At 38.7% G+C, this 18,309-nt stretch overlaps 1 protein-coding gene across 4 annotated transcripts in view; it reads right to left on the bottom strand.

Moving 5' to 3' along the window:
• Tnfsf10 (TNF superfamily member 10) overlaps positions 1-18,309 on the bottom strand; it is a 37,713-nt gene that overhangs the window by 5,534 nt on the left and 13,870 nt on the right. Inside the window, exons 4-7 of one of the 4 annotated variants that reach the window (XR_003583677.2) lie at positions 16,527-16,628; positions 14,691-14,810; positions 5,967-6,126; positions 3,182-3,352 (exon numbers count right to left, since the gene is read on the bottom strand). Coding sequence is in view for 3 of the 4 variants with exons in the window: in XM_027942184.2 (XP_027797985.1) it covers positions 14,362-14,810; positions 16,527-16,628 (551 nt within the window). In the remaining variant the exon portion in view is untranslated. Of the gene's footprint in view, positions 1-2,581; positions 3,353-5,565; positions 5,653-5,966; positions 6,127-13,399; positions 14,811-16,526; positions 16,629-18,309 lie in introns of those variants that run through there. The other 3 variants (XM_027942185.3, XM_071615467.1, XM_027942184.2) reach the window with 3 other exon arrangements.

Raw genomic sequence — 18,309 nt, 5'->3', positions numbered from 1 at the left:
AGCCCAAGGCCAAGAATAGCTTATCTACTATGTTAGTAGGTTGCCATTGAGGATAACTTAGAGAATGGCCCAGGAGTCCCCCACTATTTTGTTCCTGGCCTAGACTTTTTCCCACTGCATTACCATCTTTATGAGGAATTATGATTTTATAGAAAGAGCTCCTATGCTTGCTGATGGGCAGTGGGGGGGATTGGAGGAGGAAACAGATATTTCCAGAGACAGTTTGCCTAAAGAAGAACATAGAGATTGGGCAAGTCAGTAAAGTAAGAAGCAAGAAAACTAATATTTATTTGTCTATTACCTCTTATATCAGGTCACAGGTAGTAACTTTGCATATGTATGCCAATTATTTTAAAATGATACCAATTTTAAGAAACTTCTGTATTTGGCCCATAGGCCTCCTTCCCCACACCTATCCCCTTTGTTGGCTTTTGGAATTAGTTCCCACATAACCTTCTAGGAGAGATGACTATAAAGATTGGGATCGCTTTTGTTTTCTTTTGGATATCAGATTGCATTCATTTGAATGTGACATGAAGACTGAAACTGCACATCATGAGTGATATATGTTAACTCATTTAATTCTTACAACACTAAGAAGTAGATAATTCTCTTTCTCATTTTATAAGTGAGGATATCAAGGCTCAGAGATAGGTATACGGTGTTTTCCCCAAACTACTTGGATTTTAAATGGTGAAACCAGTTTCTAACACACACCTGATGCCAAAGTTTATGACAGTACATGGCACTAAACAATTTTCAAAGAAATAATATTAAAGGACTTCCTTTGATTAGGGGCACAGGTGTCCCAGAAGTAGGTTATGTTCATGGCTGTGTTGATAGAGCTAATGTTACGATTATTTTTGTGTTTTGTTCCAGAATTACATTAAAACTTCCATCTTACCTCTTGCTTCTGTTCTGGTAAATTCTATCCCAACACTTGAACTGTAGACTCATACAAACCTAAGGTCAAGACCCGGACTCTTTCATCTACTAGTTTTATGGCCTCAGATAATGCATGATAAAACTTCAGTCATGGAGTTTTTGTGGGAATTAAGTGAACATTCAAATAAGAGTACCCAGAATAGAGAAAACTCAATAAATGGCTGCTCTTCTACATCATTCTCTCCTTAGAAGCAGAGTTGCCCCCACCCAGAAGGGTGCCCAGGCGCAAACAGTACCACACTCAGGTCATTCACAGACTCCTGTCTTGTGGGAGCTTCCTGAGGGAGACAGAGGGAAGGGGAGGCAGAGCAGAGCCCCTCAGCCCCTTGGTCTGCACAGCAGACACAATGGAGTGTGCTCTGTTATCTCTCATCCATTGTCTTGGCCCTCCAGGGGGGAAGGATTGAGAAACAGAGGAGGGTAAACTTCAGGTGGCACAGGAGTCTGTAGGAAAGGGGAAAATCTACAAAAAGGGCAAGAGCCAAATTACCAGCTTCTCAATTTATCCTAGGGTTCCTTCCCCTCTCTTCATAGAGCAATTAGTTAGGAGCAAATTGAACTTTATACATGGAATCAAATTCTTCATGCATAAAAAAAAAAATACAAAAACCTTCCTTTTCCAGTAATATCATGATGAATCTCCTTTTAAGATACTCTTTTGCAAATCTTGAGTTAATCTTTTCAAAAACTTGAGGATTTTGTACACTGATTTTTCACAAAACCTGAGCTCTCTTTTCTACTTATGTATCTAAAGATCATGATCTGTTTTGACATTTTGTGTGGCTTTCTAAGAATGGGCGGGAAATTGAAAGGATCTCTACATAAAAGTAACTAAAATGAAGTTTTAAAACCAGAGGTCTTGATTTTCTTATCTCTCTCTCTCTGTCTCTTTCTTTCTCTTACACACACAGCTTACTGAATACTTAGAACTTGACTGGCAGAGAGCTGGGCACAACATGCGGGAAATCCCAGTGGCTCTAGAGGCTGAGGCAGGAGGGTCACAAGTTCGAAGCCAACCTCAGCAATTTATTGAGGCCCAAAGACCCTGTCTAAAAAAAAAAAAAAAAAGGTAGGGGATGTGGCTCAGTGCTTCAGTGCCCCTGGATTCAATCCCTGCTACCACAAAACCAAACAATAACAACAAAAACTTGCCAGCACTTCAAATATGTTAATCATTTTCTTATAACCGCCCTGCAATGTGGGTTCTTCTATTGTCCCTCTTTAAATGAGCAAGGCACTGAAGACACAGAGAAATTGGACAAACCATAGACCTCTAGGAAGGTGTGCACATCTAGCTATGGCATGGAGCTTGGAAGAACTTAATTAGGGCACATGTTTGATAGAATGCTCAGCAGCCCTGATTACTCATGGTCCAGATGTAAATCACTCCACTTTTGTTTTAATCAGAGAACTTAAAGTCACTTAATCTCTCTCACCTTTAAATTACTTTGGGCTTTGAGGAAATTAAGGGAACCTCGCCATCTGGTGGCTACTCCCGGTGTGTGTGACAATAAGGTGGCCCCTTTCTGATCTCCAGGAGTGCCAAGAAAAAGCTTATGTGGTGCTAAGACTTCACTTGTCCAACAGCTGAGCTCCTCAGGGGCCAATGTGTTTTAAAACACTTTATTTTGCCAGGGTCTAGACTGATAACTAGAGGAGAAGATCTTTCACAATTATTCTAGGTTTGATGGGACAAAGTCTCAAAAAGAGGCCAGAATTCCCCTGACCTTGTTTCTTAGTCGAAAAGATCAGTATTTATGCCTTTTAAGAAAGGATTCACAGTTGGCCAGAAAATTATCACTCTAGAATATTCACTCCATAGTTGCTCTCCACGTCTTGGGCTTTAGTTTCTAAAGCAAAGGAAGGAACATGCAGGCATTCCTTGTTTAAACAATTTATGAAATTAAAAAGTTGTATGTGAATTGAATTTTTGAACTTCTAATCATAATGATGACCTGGGTATGCCATTTTCTTAAGTATTTAATTCATAAATCACTGCTTTTGAAATTTTGATGAACGTGTGTGTACCCTGCTAGCGTATCAGAATCACTTATGGAAATTAAACTATAAGCATACATACACACACACACACACACACACACACACACACACACACACAAATCCCTGGGCCTGCTCCAGAGATTCTGATTCGGTATGTTTGTGATGAAATCCAGGCATCAGCTTTTTAAAATACAGATAAGTGGTGACCTTGGGGGGACCAGTGCCACTACACTACCTTTGCTGACCAACACGAAAACAGCAGATAAAGAAACTTGGCCATTGGCAGAAAAATGAGATACTGTTTCACTCATTGGCAAACAAGAAGAAAAGTAGTAATCTTCCCTTCTGGTGGTGACGTGGGGACCACGCATGGTATGTCACTCTCTGCTCTTGAGACTGTAAACCACTGCAAAAGATTTAAAAAGTAATCAGTTATTTTTAACATCTAAAATGTTGAGGCTGCAAGTATAGTTCAGTGGTAGAATGTGTACTTAGCATGTGCAAGGCCCAGGGTTCAATTCTTAGCACCACCACATAATAAACAAAAGATAAAATTAGATTGCCAATTTAGGACCCCGAATATAAGGATCAATGACAAGGAAGTTTATTAGAGCATTATTTGTAGTAACAAACAACAAAGAAGAACCTAATTATGGAATTTTATGATCTATGCTTTCAATCGAGTATTGTATAATATTGAAAAAGAACCAATTAAATCTGTATATATTGCTTTAGAAAAGTATCTCTATATTATATATACTATTAACTCAATGAATTGTTGAGGATATTTTGTGTGTGTGTGTGTGTGTGTGATCCTTGAGATTGAACCCAGAGCTCTTGCATGCTGAGCATCACTCGACCACTGAAGGATGTCCCCAGTCCTTTTTACTAAATTAATTAATTCATTCATTAATTTGGCATCAGGGATTAAACCAAAAGGCGCTTAACCACTGAGCTGCATCCCCAGCCCTTTTTTATTTTTTATTTTGAGACAGGGTCACTAAGTTGCTTAGGGCCTTACTAAGTTGTTGAGGCTGGCTTTGAATTTGTGATTTTCCTGAGCCTCAGAGATTACAGGCCTACACCACCACACCCACCTCCATTTTACTTTTGAGATAGGATCTAAGCTGCCTACAATGGCTTTGAACTTGAAATTCTCTTGCCTTAGCCTCCTGAGCAGCTGGGATTATAGACCTGTTCCACTGCGCCCAGCAAGTTGCTGAGTTTTATACACCTACGTGCATATATACACATATATGTATATGTTTCCCACTTACAGAAAGAAAAAATTAATTGGGAGTAAGGAGAAAGATGTGAAAGGATATGCCATTTGACATTGGATCCTTCTGGGGGAGGGGTGCTGGTGGATAATTGATTTTAAGTTTTTCTTCATAATATTTTTAATTTCTACTAATCATAAAGAGCATAAATTTCTCTTGCAATTTACAAGAGAAATTAAATAAAACTTTAAAAACATTGATTGGGCAAAGAATAATAAATTTCCATCAAAATTGCTGGTTTGGCATGATTCCCAACATCATTTGCATATGGTTTAAGTTGTAAAATACTAATAATGTATGTGTAAGGTGTGAAAGTGATGCTGAAGAGAATCAACACGTAAGCCCATCAGCAGACTAAGAACAGAAGCTTCCCAGACCTCAAATCCTCTAGTGAAATCTCAATGCATTCACTCCCTTCACCCTGTAATTGTGCATCCCTCATCCTGGTGATTTTCTTTATAAATTCATCATACATAAGTATCCCTGAACAATTAGTGTTTAAAAAATATTTCTGAACTTTGTATGAATGGAGTCACTTTATGCTTATTATTTTTGAAACTTTATTCAACCTTATGATCTTGGTCAGATTGATGAATATAGCTGTAGTTTCTTTTTCCTGTTGCATAATATTTCATGAATGGTCTACTTTCAGTTGTTATTTTAATGTTAATGTTCCCAAGTTTGTTTCCTTTTTTCCCAGGTATCACTGCAATGGACATTCTCATGGTTGCCGTTATTCATGTGCCAGTTTTTCCAGAGAATATATTTAGGAGAAGAGTCATTGGGTTGTAGGCTTGTACATGATCAATGCTATTAAGGAATGTCAAATGGTTTTCCACAGGGATTGTACCAATTTCTCTCCCATCTGTTCTGTATAAAAATTCTGATGCTGTATACTCTCACACACACTTGTGCATAAGGCTTTTAGAAATTATTCATTCATTCAACAATGCCAGACAATGTTCTAGGTATAGAGGATATAGCAGGAAATAAAATACACACACACAAAAAAACACGGCCTGCATGGAAATTTCTAATGGGGAGAAAGATCATAAATAAAATAAAATAAAGGTATATTAGAGAGTTATGTGTAAAGAAGAAAGATTGAAAAAGCAAGAAAGGAGATAAAAGCCTCTGGATGTTGAGGAGGGTTTGCAGATATGTATAGGGTGGCCAGGAAGGGCCTCACTGAGCAGGTGACTTTTGAGTGAAGACCTGTTGAAATTGAGGAAATAAGCCATGCAGATGTTTGGAGGAAGAACTTCCCAGGTACAGAGAAATGGAAGTTAAAAAACATGGATGGGGCCAGGTGCAGTGGTGCATACCTGTAATCCCAGCAGTTCGGTAGGCTGAGGCAGGAGTATCTCGAGTTCAAAGCCAGCCTCAGCAACAGCAAGGCGCTAAGCACCTCAGTGAGTCCCTCTCTCTAAATAAAATACAAAATAGGGCTGGGGATGTGGCTCAGTGTTTGAGTGCCTCTAAATTCAATCCCTGGTATCCCTACCTCCCTCAGCCCCCACCAAAACAACAACAACAACAACAAAAAAAAAAACATGGATGGAGAATGCCTTCTTGTTGGTGTATCAGCAAGGAACAAAATGTTGCTGCAGAGCAGTGAGGGACAGGGAGAATTTCAGGGGCATAGGGTGAGAAAGTAAATGATAGTACATCATGAAATGGTTATAAATCAACAGAAGGATTTTGGAAAACCAATTTTTAAGTCAAAGCCACAATTTTCACCTTGTAGCAGAAGGGAATCCATCGAACTTGGTTGAGCAGAGAAATGACATGACTTGGGTTTTAACAGGAGCCATCTGGCTGAGATTTGATTGAGCACGGCAAAAGGAGAGAGATTGGTTGAAGGGTATTGCTGTAATCCAGGCTAGAGATGTCGGTGGCTCTGGTCAGGATGAAAGCAATAGAAATGGTGAAGTTAGGGCCCAGAGGATTTACAAATGGATCATATTTGGGTGTGTTAGGTGCAGGACAGGCTGAACTAAGTTGTCTGCAGGGCAGGCTGAATGAATGTTAGCTGCAGGATAACCCACGCACTCAAACCCCACTCTGTCTGGTCCTTTATCACCTGTTTGCATCAAGTCTGAACACTCAACCCACTCAAGGTTGAACACTTAACCCCCACCGATCTGGTGCAACAGAAACCCACATCTGACCCCTGCCCCGTCTGCCTGAGGCAGAAGATGATGCTACTATATGATCCAATCACTACGCCAACAAGCAGCTTGCAGACCCAGAGACCCCATTAGATTTGGGCTATAAAAACTCCTTCCTGCCGGGGAGGGGGGGGCCCTCTCTCTTGCTCTTGCTCTTACTCTCTTTCTTCTCTCTCTCTTTTTCTCCTGTTTTGCACTGCTTCAATAAAGATCTCTTGGTCGCTCCAAGTGTTGTGGTCACTTTCCTTTCAGGGTGAATAAAGAGAAGTCAAGGGTGATGACAAGGTTTTGCTGAAGCAACAGGAAGATTGAGATTGTCATGAGAGATGTGTGGCTAATGGAGAGGCAGATTTCAGAGGCCATGCCAGAAGTTCATTTTGGACATATTAACCTTGAAAACCTTGCTAGAAATACAAGTAACAGAAGTAAAACAGGTGACGGGATTGTTTCCGGAAGCTTGGTCCTTGTCCTCAATGCCAATCCAGGACGCAATTTTGGGGAAAAGGAAAAGGAAAAGGAAGTTTTATTATTTTGCTGGCAAAGGAGAAACACAGGGGACTCCTGTCCCAAAGGCTGTGATTCTGCCCATCATTAAGAACAGAGGGCTTTTAAAGAGGTGTTTCAAAGGCTAGACACATTCCATGGGTTCTCTGTTGGAGTTGTAATTCACTTGTTAATTTGTGAGATAGTCATTTCTGAGATCTTCTGGTACCATGCTCTGGATTACGGTTCCTATGATGGGTGTGAACTCCAGGACAGATAACTCTGCCTAAAATGGGGAAGAAAGGTAATCCTGTTTCCCCTGAGATTAGGGAGGGGGAAAGATCGGGGAGGAGCAGGGAGAGAGGAAGAGAAAGAAACATGTCCATTTGAAAAGTCAATTGCTGTGGCAAATCAGCAAGAGCTACATTCAGATCACAAAGTGGACTACTGTTATATTTTTCCATGGTCAATTTTGACATTTCATTTCTATGGAAAAATGGATGATGACATCTCCAAGCTGCATCCTGCTGAAAGGGGGCAAAGTTTTGGGAAGTAACCCAAAGTCCTTATTCTCTATCAGGTGGGAGGTGGACAGTTATGACTATTCCGTATCAGAGCGGTTCAGAGGTCCACAATGGGAGGTGGCAGGTGACTGGACAAGTCATACCTAAGGCAAGGATCATGCTATGAGATGACAACAATAAACAAAGACAGCAAAGCATTACTTATTTTGTAAACAATTACCAAAAAGCAATTATATTTCAGCCAGTCTCCGAAACCCATGAAGACAGTAACTCATAATCGTAACAGTGAAAAACAGATCAAGTTTACCAATGTAGGAGGTTAGGAAGATTTGTAGGTCTATGAGATCAGGCTTAAATTAACTCAGGACAAAGAATATCATTATTATCAGGCACTCCACACAAGGACCCTTCCTTTATAGCCTCCACTTTTGCTTACTTTTGGGAGGGCTGACACAAATGTACATCTTATTTTTTTAACTTATTATATGATTCTATTTACATGGAATATGCAGTTTGAGATAAAACCCTAGAGCAGAGAGCAGGCTAATGGTTGCTGCAGGGCCGGGAGGAGATGGGATGGAGGATATCTGCTTGCTAGGTTGAAGGTCTCCTTTGGGGGGTGATAAAAATGCTTCCGAACTAGAGAATGGTGGTGGCCATGCAAGACTGCGAACATGCCAATTGCCACTGAACTGGACATTATAAAATGGTGGAGTTGTGGCGCATGCCTGTAATCCCAGCAACTCAGGAGGCTGAGGCAGGAGAATCACAAGTTCAAAGCCAGCCTCGGCAACTTGGTGAGGCTCTAAGCAATTTAGCAAGACCCTGTCACCTCAAAATAAAAAAATAAAAGAGCTGGGGATGTGACTCAGTGATAAGTGCCCCTGGGTTCAATCCTCAGTACAAAAAAAAAAAAAAAAGGTGAATTTTATGTTATACAAATCTCACCTCCATTTAAAAAGCATAGAAAAATGAAATGATAATCAAAAAGTTCTAGATGAATAGCCAGTAATTTTTAATTTGTCACAATTTCATTGAATTTTTGATGGTCATAAACTAGTATTTTTTAAAAAATAACACATTAGCCAGGCATGGTGATACATGCCTGTAGTTCCAGCTACTCAGGAGGCTGATGCAGGATCACTGAAGCACAGGAGTTCAAGATTACAGAGACCCTGTCTCAAAAACAACAAAAATCATTAAAAGTTACAAATGAGGCATCAGTGTAGCTGAGGTTCTCTAATATGTTCAGTTGGCAAAGCACCTAGTAGAGTTTACAGTAATCAAGAAGTGTTAAAAATGCTTTTAATTTGTATAAAGTGCAAAGAGACTACTGAGAAACATATGAAAGCATATAAAATGGTTGAAGCTAATGTACATATACAGGGACAAATGTACATCTTAAGTTACATTAAAAAAAAAACCATTGTTTTTCCTTTTAAGTGTCCATGTAGGACTGTGCTCAGGCTATGCTCTCCTGCCAGGTGTTTAAGACCAAATTGGTCAAAACTGACATTGTTCCTATCTACTCTTAAGAGCCAGCTGAGATTCCTCTGAGTTTACTCTTGGTGATGTCTGTGAAGCCTCTTGGCTCCATTAGCTTTCCTCTACTAGTGGTGTCATCTGCCATGATGGGTTATAGTCTTTGCTGACCATATGTGGCTTCTCTTGGAACCATCAGGGATATTTTGCTCTCTAATGACCCTCCTCTTTGCAGAATGTGCATTGGTTGGCTTCCTGTTCTCTAACGTTCTCCCGATCTCCCTGATCAGTTAACTCTGGTGGCTCACCAGAGTTGCAGGGGACAGAGAGGGGTCCTGTCATTCTCTGGGTCCTGGCTGACCTTAGAGGGTCAGGGCCAACATGTTGGCTGCTTTTTCCTTGGCCATTTTACTTCCTTAACTTTGGTCATCAAGTTTTTGATTCTAAATACCCAGCAAGCCAGTTTCACTAGTCTTAAAGAGGGAGTAACAGGCTACAACTTCAATATCTATAATTTGACAGTTACCCCTTTCATTTAATTGTGGCTAGTATTGGTACTGGTTAGTATTAGTAATAGCATTATATACTATCTGTCCTATAGATGATGGTTTATTATCTTAAATTAACCCAGGTTCTTCTTTCTTTTTTTTTTTTAGAAGTAGTACCTCTGAAAAAATACTAATAGGCAACATCTATAAAGTTTACAGGAAAAATACAAAATGAAATGAACAGAGAAAAGACATATTCAGTTTATGTAATAGATATGAACCAAGAAAAATTATTATAATTTTGAACCTTTACTTAATTATATAATACATCCTCTATTTGAAACCACAATAATATTTACAACAGAAATTAATCTTTTGAGCACAACTTTAAATGAGCTGAAGTCTAGTCTATTTTGAAGCCATTCTAACATGGAGTAAGGTGGGAGCAGAGCCTTATCTCAGGTAAGGTGGGGGTCTTCACAAATAACAATACAACATTACATCTGAAACATGAATCAAACAAAGGCTAAGAGAAATTTTAACTTTCTTTTTGTGAGAAAATTTCTTAATTCTAATGTCATTAAACTTACCAATGAGACTCTGTTTCACTGTTTATGCATTTTTCATACTGTTTAAATAAGTGTATATCTCCCTGTGTGTAATCAGTATACATTCCCAATGCCCTGCTTCCTATCCCTCTAACAGTGATTTACAGTTTTCATTCACAAAATCTCATGTGCAAAAGATGACAAATGCTAGCGAGGATGTGCAGGAAAGGGTACCCTAGTACACTGTTGTGGAAAACTGTGAGGAGAATCCCAAAAAACTAAAAATAAAATTACCATATGATCTGGAAATCCTACTTCTGGGTATGTACCAAAAAGATTTGAAGTCAGTATGTGAAAGAGATGTCTGCACCCCATGTTTACTATAGCACTATTCATAATAGCCAAGGTACAGAATTAACCTCAGCGTCCATCAGAGGATGAATGGGTAGAGAAGATGTGGTATACATACATAATGGGACTCCATTCAGCCTTAAAAAGGAAGGAGACTCTGTCATTTGTGACAACATGAGTGGAATTAGAGAATATTATGCTAAGTGATATAAGCCAGACACAAAAAGATAAATACTACATATTCATACTTATATATGAAATCGAAAGCAACAGAACTCACAGAGGTAGAGGGTAGAATGGTGGCTTATCAGAGGCAGTGAAAGGGGGATGGAGATGATGGTCAAAGGGTACAAAGCCTTCGTCAGGAGGAATTTAGGGGGTTTGTTTTGTTTGGGGGTATTTTTTGTTCTTTTTGGTTTTTGAGATCTATTGCACAGTGTGGTAAATAGAATTAATACTAGTGTATTGTCCATCTCAAAATCACTCAGTAATTTCAAATAATCCTACCCCCCCAAAATAGTACTTGAGGTGTTAAGTATGTTAATTAGGTTGATTAAATTTTTCCACATTGTCTTAAAAATTACATCATCTTGTACCCCATATTCTTAAAAATTACGTCATCTTGTACCCCATATTCATTAATATTCTTAATGGTCAATTTATAATATACATCAAAAAATAGATTAAAAAAGTGTTCTGTGGGCCAGAGCACTAGCATCAACTGGGAATTTGTTAGAAATGCAAGTTCTTAGGCCATAGGCCAGGACTACAGAATCAAAAACTCAGGGTGGGTTCTAGAAATCTGTTGGACCAAGTTCTCCAGGTGATTCTGATATTGACCAAAGTTAAAGAAGCACTAGCTATTGTAGTACTTACAGGAGGAGTGCATCCACCAGGGGGCACAGTAAGGGTTCCACTGTTGGAAGATAAGCTTTCCACTTATCATTTTATGTTCCTCATGCTTTTGGTGAATATGATATTTAAAATTATAATTATGAATGAATGCTCTCTAATTGTACACACTAAGGGGACTCACTGTGATATTTCCATACATACATAGAGCAAACATTGATCACATCCATCACCCTTCTTTTGCCACCCCTTCCCAGTTCCTAATAGCTAATTCCCTTAGCTTCTTGCAATTTGTTTGTTTGTTTTTTAATTTCTACATATGAGAAAAAAACACATGATACCTGTCTTTCCTGTGTCTACCTCATTTCACTTAATGTGATACACTCCAATTGCATGCGTGTTGCAAATGACAGGATTTGTTCTATTTTATGACTAAGTAACACTCCATTGTGTATACGGATCATATTTTCTTTATCCATTCACCTAGGCAGATTCCCCTCTCTTGGCTATTGGAAATAGGGCTGCAATAAATAAGGATATGCAGATTTAATTTCCTTTGGGTATATACCCAGGAATGGGATAGCTGGATTATATAGTTCTATTTTTAGTTTTTGAAGAATCTCCACACTGTGTCTCATAGCGAACTAATTGACATTCCCACCAACAGTGTATAAGGGCTCCTTTTTCTCCACATTCTCATTGCCATTTGCTATTTTTTGGTTGTTGTTGAGTAATAACCATTCTAACTACGGTGAGATGGAATCTCATTGTAGTCTTGATTTGCATTTCCCTGATGGCTAACGGTTTTAAGCATTTTTTTTCATATATTTATTGACCGTTTATATTTCTTCTTTTGAGATTTATCTCTCCTGACCATTTGTTCATTTTTAATTGGATTTTGTTATTGTTGTTAAATGTTTTTGAATTATTTATATATTCTAGATTTAATCCTCTGTGAGATGAATAGATGGCAAAGATTTTCTTCTCTTTTGAAGGTTGTCTCTTCACTTTGTTGATTATTTCTTTTGTGGTGCAGAAGCTTGTTAGCTGGATATAACCCTATTTGTTAGTTCTTGCTTTTGTTTCTGTGTTTAGGAATCTTGTCCAGGAAATTGTTGCCTGTGCCAATTTATTGAAATGTTTCCCCACCTTTTCCTCTAGAAGTCTCTGCATTTCAGATCTTACATTAAGGTTTTTTTTTTTTTTTTTAATCCATTTTGAGTTGATTTTTATATAGGGTGAGAGATAGAGGTCTAGTTTCAATCTTTTACACGGAAATATACAGTTTCCCTGGCACTGTTTGTTTAAAAGGCTGGCCTTCCTCCAATGTATATTTTTGGCACCATTGTTGAGAATTAGCCAAAGATAGAGGATTTAATTTTGGGTTCTCTAGTCTGTTCCATTGGTCAATGTGTCTTTTTTTAAATGCCAATACCATCTACATTGCCACCAATTCTTTCAAGTTAGTGGTATTGTGGTAGAATAAAGTAGAAACTTTAGCAGCTTAAGAGCTGACAGGCTGTGGTTTCACACATTGGCACACAATAGCTCTGCTTATTGGCATTTAATCAGAGATGCTTGCAGCAGCTGACAGGTAGCCGTATCAAGGTGACTATAGTAGCAGAAACAGAAAACAAAATAACTGGGACAAAAGGCCCCCCCACCCCCACCCCCAGGTTTAGTGCAGTAAAAGTCCCCAAGCTGTCTGGGCTGAAATCCCCTGGGCTGTTGACAAACTTGTACCCATATAAGGGATGTAAGATGCAGCCTCCAATAGAATTGCACCAACACCCTTGCATGGAGTACCCAAACTTGCTTAAGTCTAAAAGCCCTGCTGCAGTTGGGGCTCAGACTTTGGGAATTATCACTCTGGGTTGTGGCCACTAATGAAGTGTTGCTTCCAGATCAGGTTATCCTGACCCTCATTTCTCATCACAGTATCTTGTGGCTGCTTTTTTTTCCCCCCAATAATCTCTTCTTCATAATGACATTGCATTCTAGCTGCCAAAGTTTTATGGTCATCATTCTTTAGTCTCAGATTTCAAAACTCTCCATTACATTAACTGAAGGCTACTCAGAATAGCCTCAAGAAGCTAGGAAATTCCAACAAATGCTAAAACATGGATGAATCTTGAAGACATGTTAATAGAAATAAATGAGACATAAAATGACAAAATTTGTGTAATTTCACTTATTTGAGTACCTAAGATAGTTAAATTTAGAGAAATTAAGTAGTAATTTAAATAATTAAGGCCACTGAATTGCACGCTGAGAAAGGATTAAAATAACAAATTTTATGTTTTATATATATATATATATACATATATTTTACAACAAATTTTTAGGAAAGGGCGTGACATGGGTACAAGATGGACAATTAGAACAATAGGGAAAAATATTGAACACACAGACCTATACAATCTTGGTATATGAAAGAAGAGACATTAAACCTGCAGGGAAAAGGGTGGCCTATTAAAAAGGGGATGAAAAACTGGATATTTGTATGGTAAAAGGTAACATTTAATTCCAACATCACATCACATAGAATTTAAATTAAAGTTGAATGACACTGTGGAACTAGGAAGGCCAAACTTCAAAACTTTTAGAAAAAAATATATGGTGATTGGGGACCAGGTATAGTGGTGCACACCTGTAATCCCAGTGGCTTGAGAGGCAGAGGCAGGAGGATTGAGAGTTCAAAGCCAGCCTCAGTAACTTAGTGAGACCCTGTCTCTAAATAAAATATAAAAAAATGGGCTGGGGATGTGGCTCAGTGGTAAGCACCCCTGGGTTCAATCCAGGGTATGTACATGTGTGTGTGTGTGTGTGAGTGTGTGTGTGTGTATCCATATCTGTATAATTGTCAGTGGCAACATTTCTTGAACAAGGCATGAAAGGCTGTGTCAGCTTCCCAGAACTGCTGGAACAAGGTGTTTCAATCTGGGTGGCTTTCAGCAACAGGAATTCATTCTCTTCTGGCCTCAGAGCTAGAAGTCTGAATCAAGGTGTCAGCTGGGCCATGATTCCTCAGTGGCCCTGCGTATAATCCTTCCTAGTCTCCCCACACCAGAGAAACCAAAGTGAACATTTGGGACTCAGCCAGGCTTCCATTTGTTCCAAGAGGACATTGGTTTAGCTGCTGCCTTGTGTACCTTCTTTTCAGAGATGGAGACTTGCTAAATTTCCCAGGATGGTCTTTAACTCCTGGGCTCAAACGATGCTCCTCTGCAGATCATTTAAGCAATCAAAAAGACCCCGAAAAAACTGGCTTCTTGGTCCAAGTCAATCAAGTGTTCATTAGTTACAGAGACAAAAATTCGGTCATTTTCCTTAAGTTCAAACATCCCCCCTTGATAGATGGAATAGAGTCCATATTCAGAATCTTTGGACCAACAACTATTTCTGGCACTTTTCATCAGCAATATAGGGTCAGGATAGTCCGTACATTTGTAAATATACTGTACCAACTGTTTGCTTTTCTTTTTGGTATCTTTTGAAAGTGTTCCTGAAGTTTCTTCAATTTCCTGAAATCGAAAGTATGTTTGGGAATAGATGTAATAAAGACCTGTTTGATGGATGACAAGTTCTCCATTCCTCAAGTGCAAATTTTTCAGGAATGAATGTCCCTTCCTTGATGACTCCCAGGATTTTATTTTCTGGCCCAAAGCCTTTTCACTCTTGGAGTCTGTATGAAGATGAGAGACATAGAGTTAACAGAAGAGAGATTATAGCAAAGCAAGGACTTCCCCAGGAGCTCTGCACAGCTGATATTTTTGTTGGGTTTACAATGGATTTCAATTTAATACCAAACTTCTTGCCCCTTCAATATTATGTGGATTATAAATTCTAGTCATAAAGGAATCAGGAGGTTCCTGCATCATTGTGATGTTCTGGAAGTTCTCTGCCTTACTATAGCTCATCTGCCTCTTATACCACACCTGACATGCTCATCTCTGAATAGTAACACAGGGCATGATCCACTCAGGTGGCAGTTTTTACTCCTGAGCAGAGCTTCTGTCCTAATCCCCCTTTCTTCCTTTCCTGTGCTGGTGGGTCTTTTTAAGTTCCTCCTTGGTCTTTCACAGTTCTCCAAAGTCAAAGATGCCACCCAAGCAGAAGGCATTTTTAATTCAAAAAATGAGAAAGACACAAATTTGGACAAAGGAACCTATATTTAAAGATCCTCATATCCATGGATCTTTAACTCTCAAAGATTTTGAGTGAAAAAGGGCTCTATAAAAAATATGGATATTTTAAAACTTTGGTTTCATCTTCCTGATTAGTGCAAAAATTTAGCTTTTTATGAGATTAAAACAATATCAAATTTGTTGATGAATAACAAACAGTAACATTATGTAATAATTCTTACTTGTGGGTAGCACATGTCAATCATTTCTAAAACATGATTTTAGGAATACCAAGGAGACAACTGCTCAGGAATACAAACAACTCTCCTAAACAACTTTTTCATCATTAAGTGATTCTTAAATTTCTTTATCTGGGATAAAATCTTTCCTAAAAACAAAGCTGACTATTTATAGAGTACTCAAAGTAGGGTAGACAGTTTGCATGTATTACTATTAATCTTCACCACTTTATGAGTTAAGGATGATCTCTATTTTGCATATGAAGACATTGAAACTTGACTTGCTTAAATAACTTGCTGTAAACATACCTAGGTGAGGAGGAGCTGAGTATTCACGCTTTAGTATTTACACTGTCAGACCCATGCACTTCCTACTGCATTACATTGATACCCAGTCCTACAGAAAAAACTGGACTTAACATATTTAGGTAAACTGTAGCACACGGATTTAGGTAAACTGTATGGAACTGACATTTTTGTGAATGAAATATGCTCTTATGTTGGCAATGTCCTATGACTCAACTTACAACGGCCATGAAGAGCACCTAATGATTCATAGTGAAAGTACATGGTTTAGAACCTTATAAGAAAAGGAAGATTTGACACACATGCAAAAACGGAAAATGCAATGCCATTGAAGGTGGGGAGGGGAGGGAGGATATCACTTTACAGATAAAGAAGAATAGCAAAAAATGGAAGCCTAGGAATTTCAAAGACAAAATTCTTCCCTTCATATTTTCCCCGAAGCCAGTTTTGCCGCAGCAGTAATTGAGCTCTTTGTCTGTAATTTTGCTTCTGAAAATAGTCAATCTGAAACTTGATTATTACAAGCATCTTCTAGATTGCCATATAAATATTTTAGGTAGAAATTAAACAAATTAAATTCCTTGGAACAATGCTTCCGTTGGCTACCCTTAGGCCAGGTGTTATTTTTCAGTGCTAGGATCAAACCCAGGGCTTCATGCATGCTGGGCACGTGCTCTACCACTGAGGTACATCCCAACCCTAAATTGGATGTTTGTTGTTTTTTCTTACCTGGATCTAAGAATGTAATGCTTCTCCGAGTGGTCCCTGTTATGTGAGCTGCTACTCTCTGAGGTCTTCTTTCTCTTTCTAGGGAAGAAATAACTTGCTTTTCTAAAAGAAAAATGACAAAGACTCATCAGCACTGATCAAACTAGTCCTCAGATAAGTTCTGCTCACAGGTGCTGTCAGTCAAGAAGCACATTGGGCTTCCAAAGTTGATTCTAGGAGTTTCATAAAAAGACAGCCCATGTTTTAGTAGGATGGTCAATCTACTTCAACTATGTTTGATTTGAAAAGTACTTTAGCCAGAAAGAATGAGCACTAATGTGAATTATAATTTATCAGCATCTCAGAGGCAAGGACCAAGTAGAATACAACAAAAGGCAACAAACAAACAAAAACAAACAAAAATTAAAAAGACACTGTGGACTTCTAATAATCATGCTGAATGACTTAAAGTGTGCAAATAATCATATATTGGCAAATTTCCTCTTTGAGTTACATATGGAAAAAATTAGAGTGGTAGCATTTTTTTTCCACTCCAATTTTTTCCATCTCAATTGTATTTTCCTCTTTGCTAGGTACTACTGATGCTAAAGGAGTGGAATAGCAATTGTTCATAGATGCTACAAACTGGTATCTAAATAGTCATCCCCAAACCCCCCTCACTCCCACCAAAAAAAAAAAAAAAATAGGAATTGACATGCTGATCCAAGATTTAGTCCAAGAACACGTAAGTTGCTGATTCACGAGATCATAACAAATAGGATTTATTGACCACCATCCAAAGTACTTGAGAGCAACTTAAAAAAAAATCCCTCAACCCCTACTCTCTTTAAAAATATCAGCTCCAACTTCCCAAATATGCTCACATTGATTGTTAGAATAAGTTGTATTCTTTCGTCAAACAAATATTAGCAGGTTATCCCTGCACTACACTGTACAAGGTTACATGAATTAATCATTGATTCTATTGACTGAGTCCTCAAGGGACTTAATAGTATTTCATGAGATATGAATTAGAAAGTGAAAAGTTACCTATGAGAAGTAGAAATAAAGGGTGACAGGTGTGTAGAAGAGGAAAGACTCCTAGTTATTTGAGAGCTGAGGTCAGGGGAAGGTTTGTCGAGGAGATGGTGCTAAGGTCTTTTCTTTCATTTACTCAAATAAACCAAAGTGCCCACCACACCTGGGCCAGACATTGTCCAGGACAAAAAGAATTATAGCAAGCAAATGCAAGAAACTGTTATAATGCAAAGATCAATATCTAAACAGGGTGAGGATGGGCAGGCTGCAGGGATGGGAGAAGACATTTCTGGCGAAACAGAACAGAATCCCAGAGCAGGATGTACAAAGCATTCCCGGGTCATGGTCCTGGGAGGAGTTCAGTTGCAAGCTTGAATGAGGCATCCAAGAATTGAAGATCTTGACTTAACAGGACATGGGAAGACTGAAAGGTATCCTGGGAAGTGAAGAGGTATTCGTTGTAGTTGAAGCCCCCTTATGTCATGGTAAAGTTTGATGGATGGAAGGTGAGAGGGCTGCAGGCTAGCAGTCAAGTTAACAGATAATTATAACTGAGACAAGCACAGTAGGCCTTAATTTAGGCTAGGAGAAGAGGGAGCCAATAGGAGTGCTGAAATTTCACAGAGGAGGATGAATGGAAAACAAAACAAAACAAAAAATCCTTTCCATCTCTCTGGTATTAGTTGTAAATGATTCAGAATGGGTGGCCATTTATATGATACTGAAGTCCAAATGTAGCATGGAAATGCATAGTCTATTACACATT

Source organism: Marmota flaviventris, chromosome 8 (genome assembly GCF_047511675.1).
Source record: "Marmota flaviventris isolate mMarFla1 chromosome 8, mMarFla1.hap1, whole genome shotgun sequence".
NCBI lineage: Eukaryota > Metazoa > Chordata > Mammalia > Rodentia > Sciuridae > Marmota > Marmota flaviventris.
The sequence above is the reverse complement of the archived record's forward strand: the minus strand, read 5'-3'. Positions and strand labels throughout refer to the sequence as shown.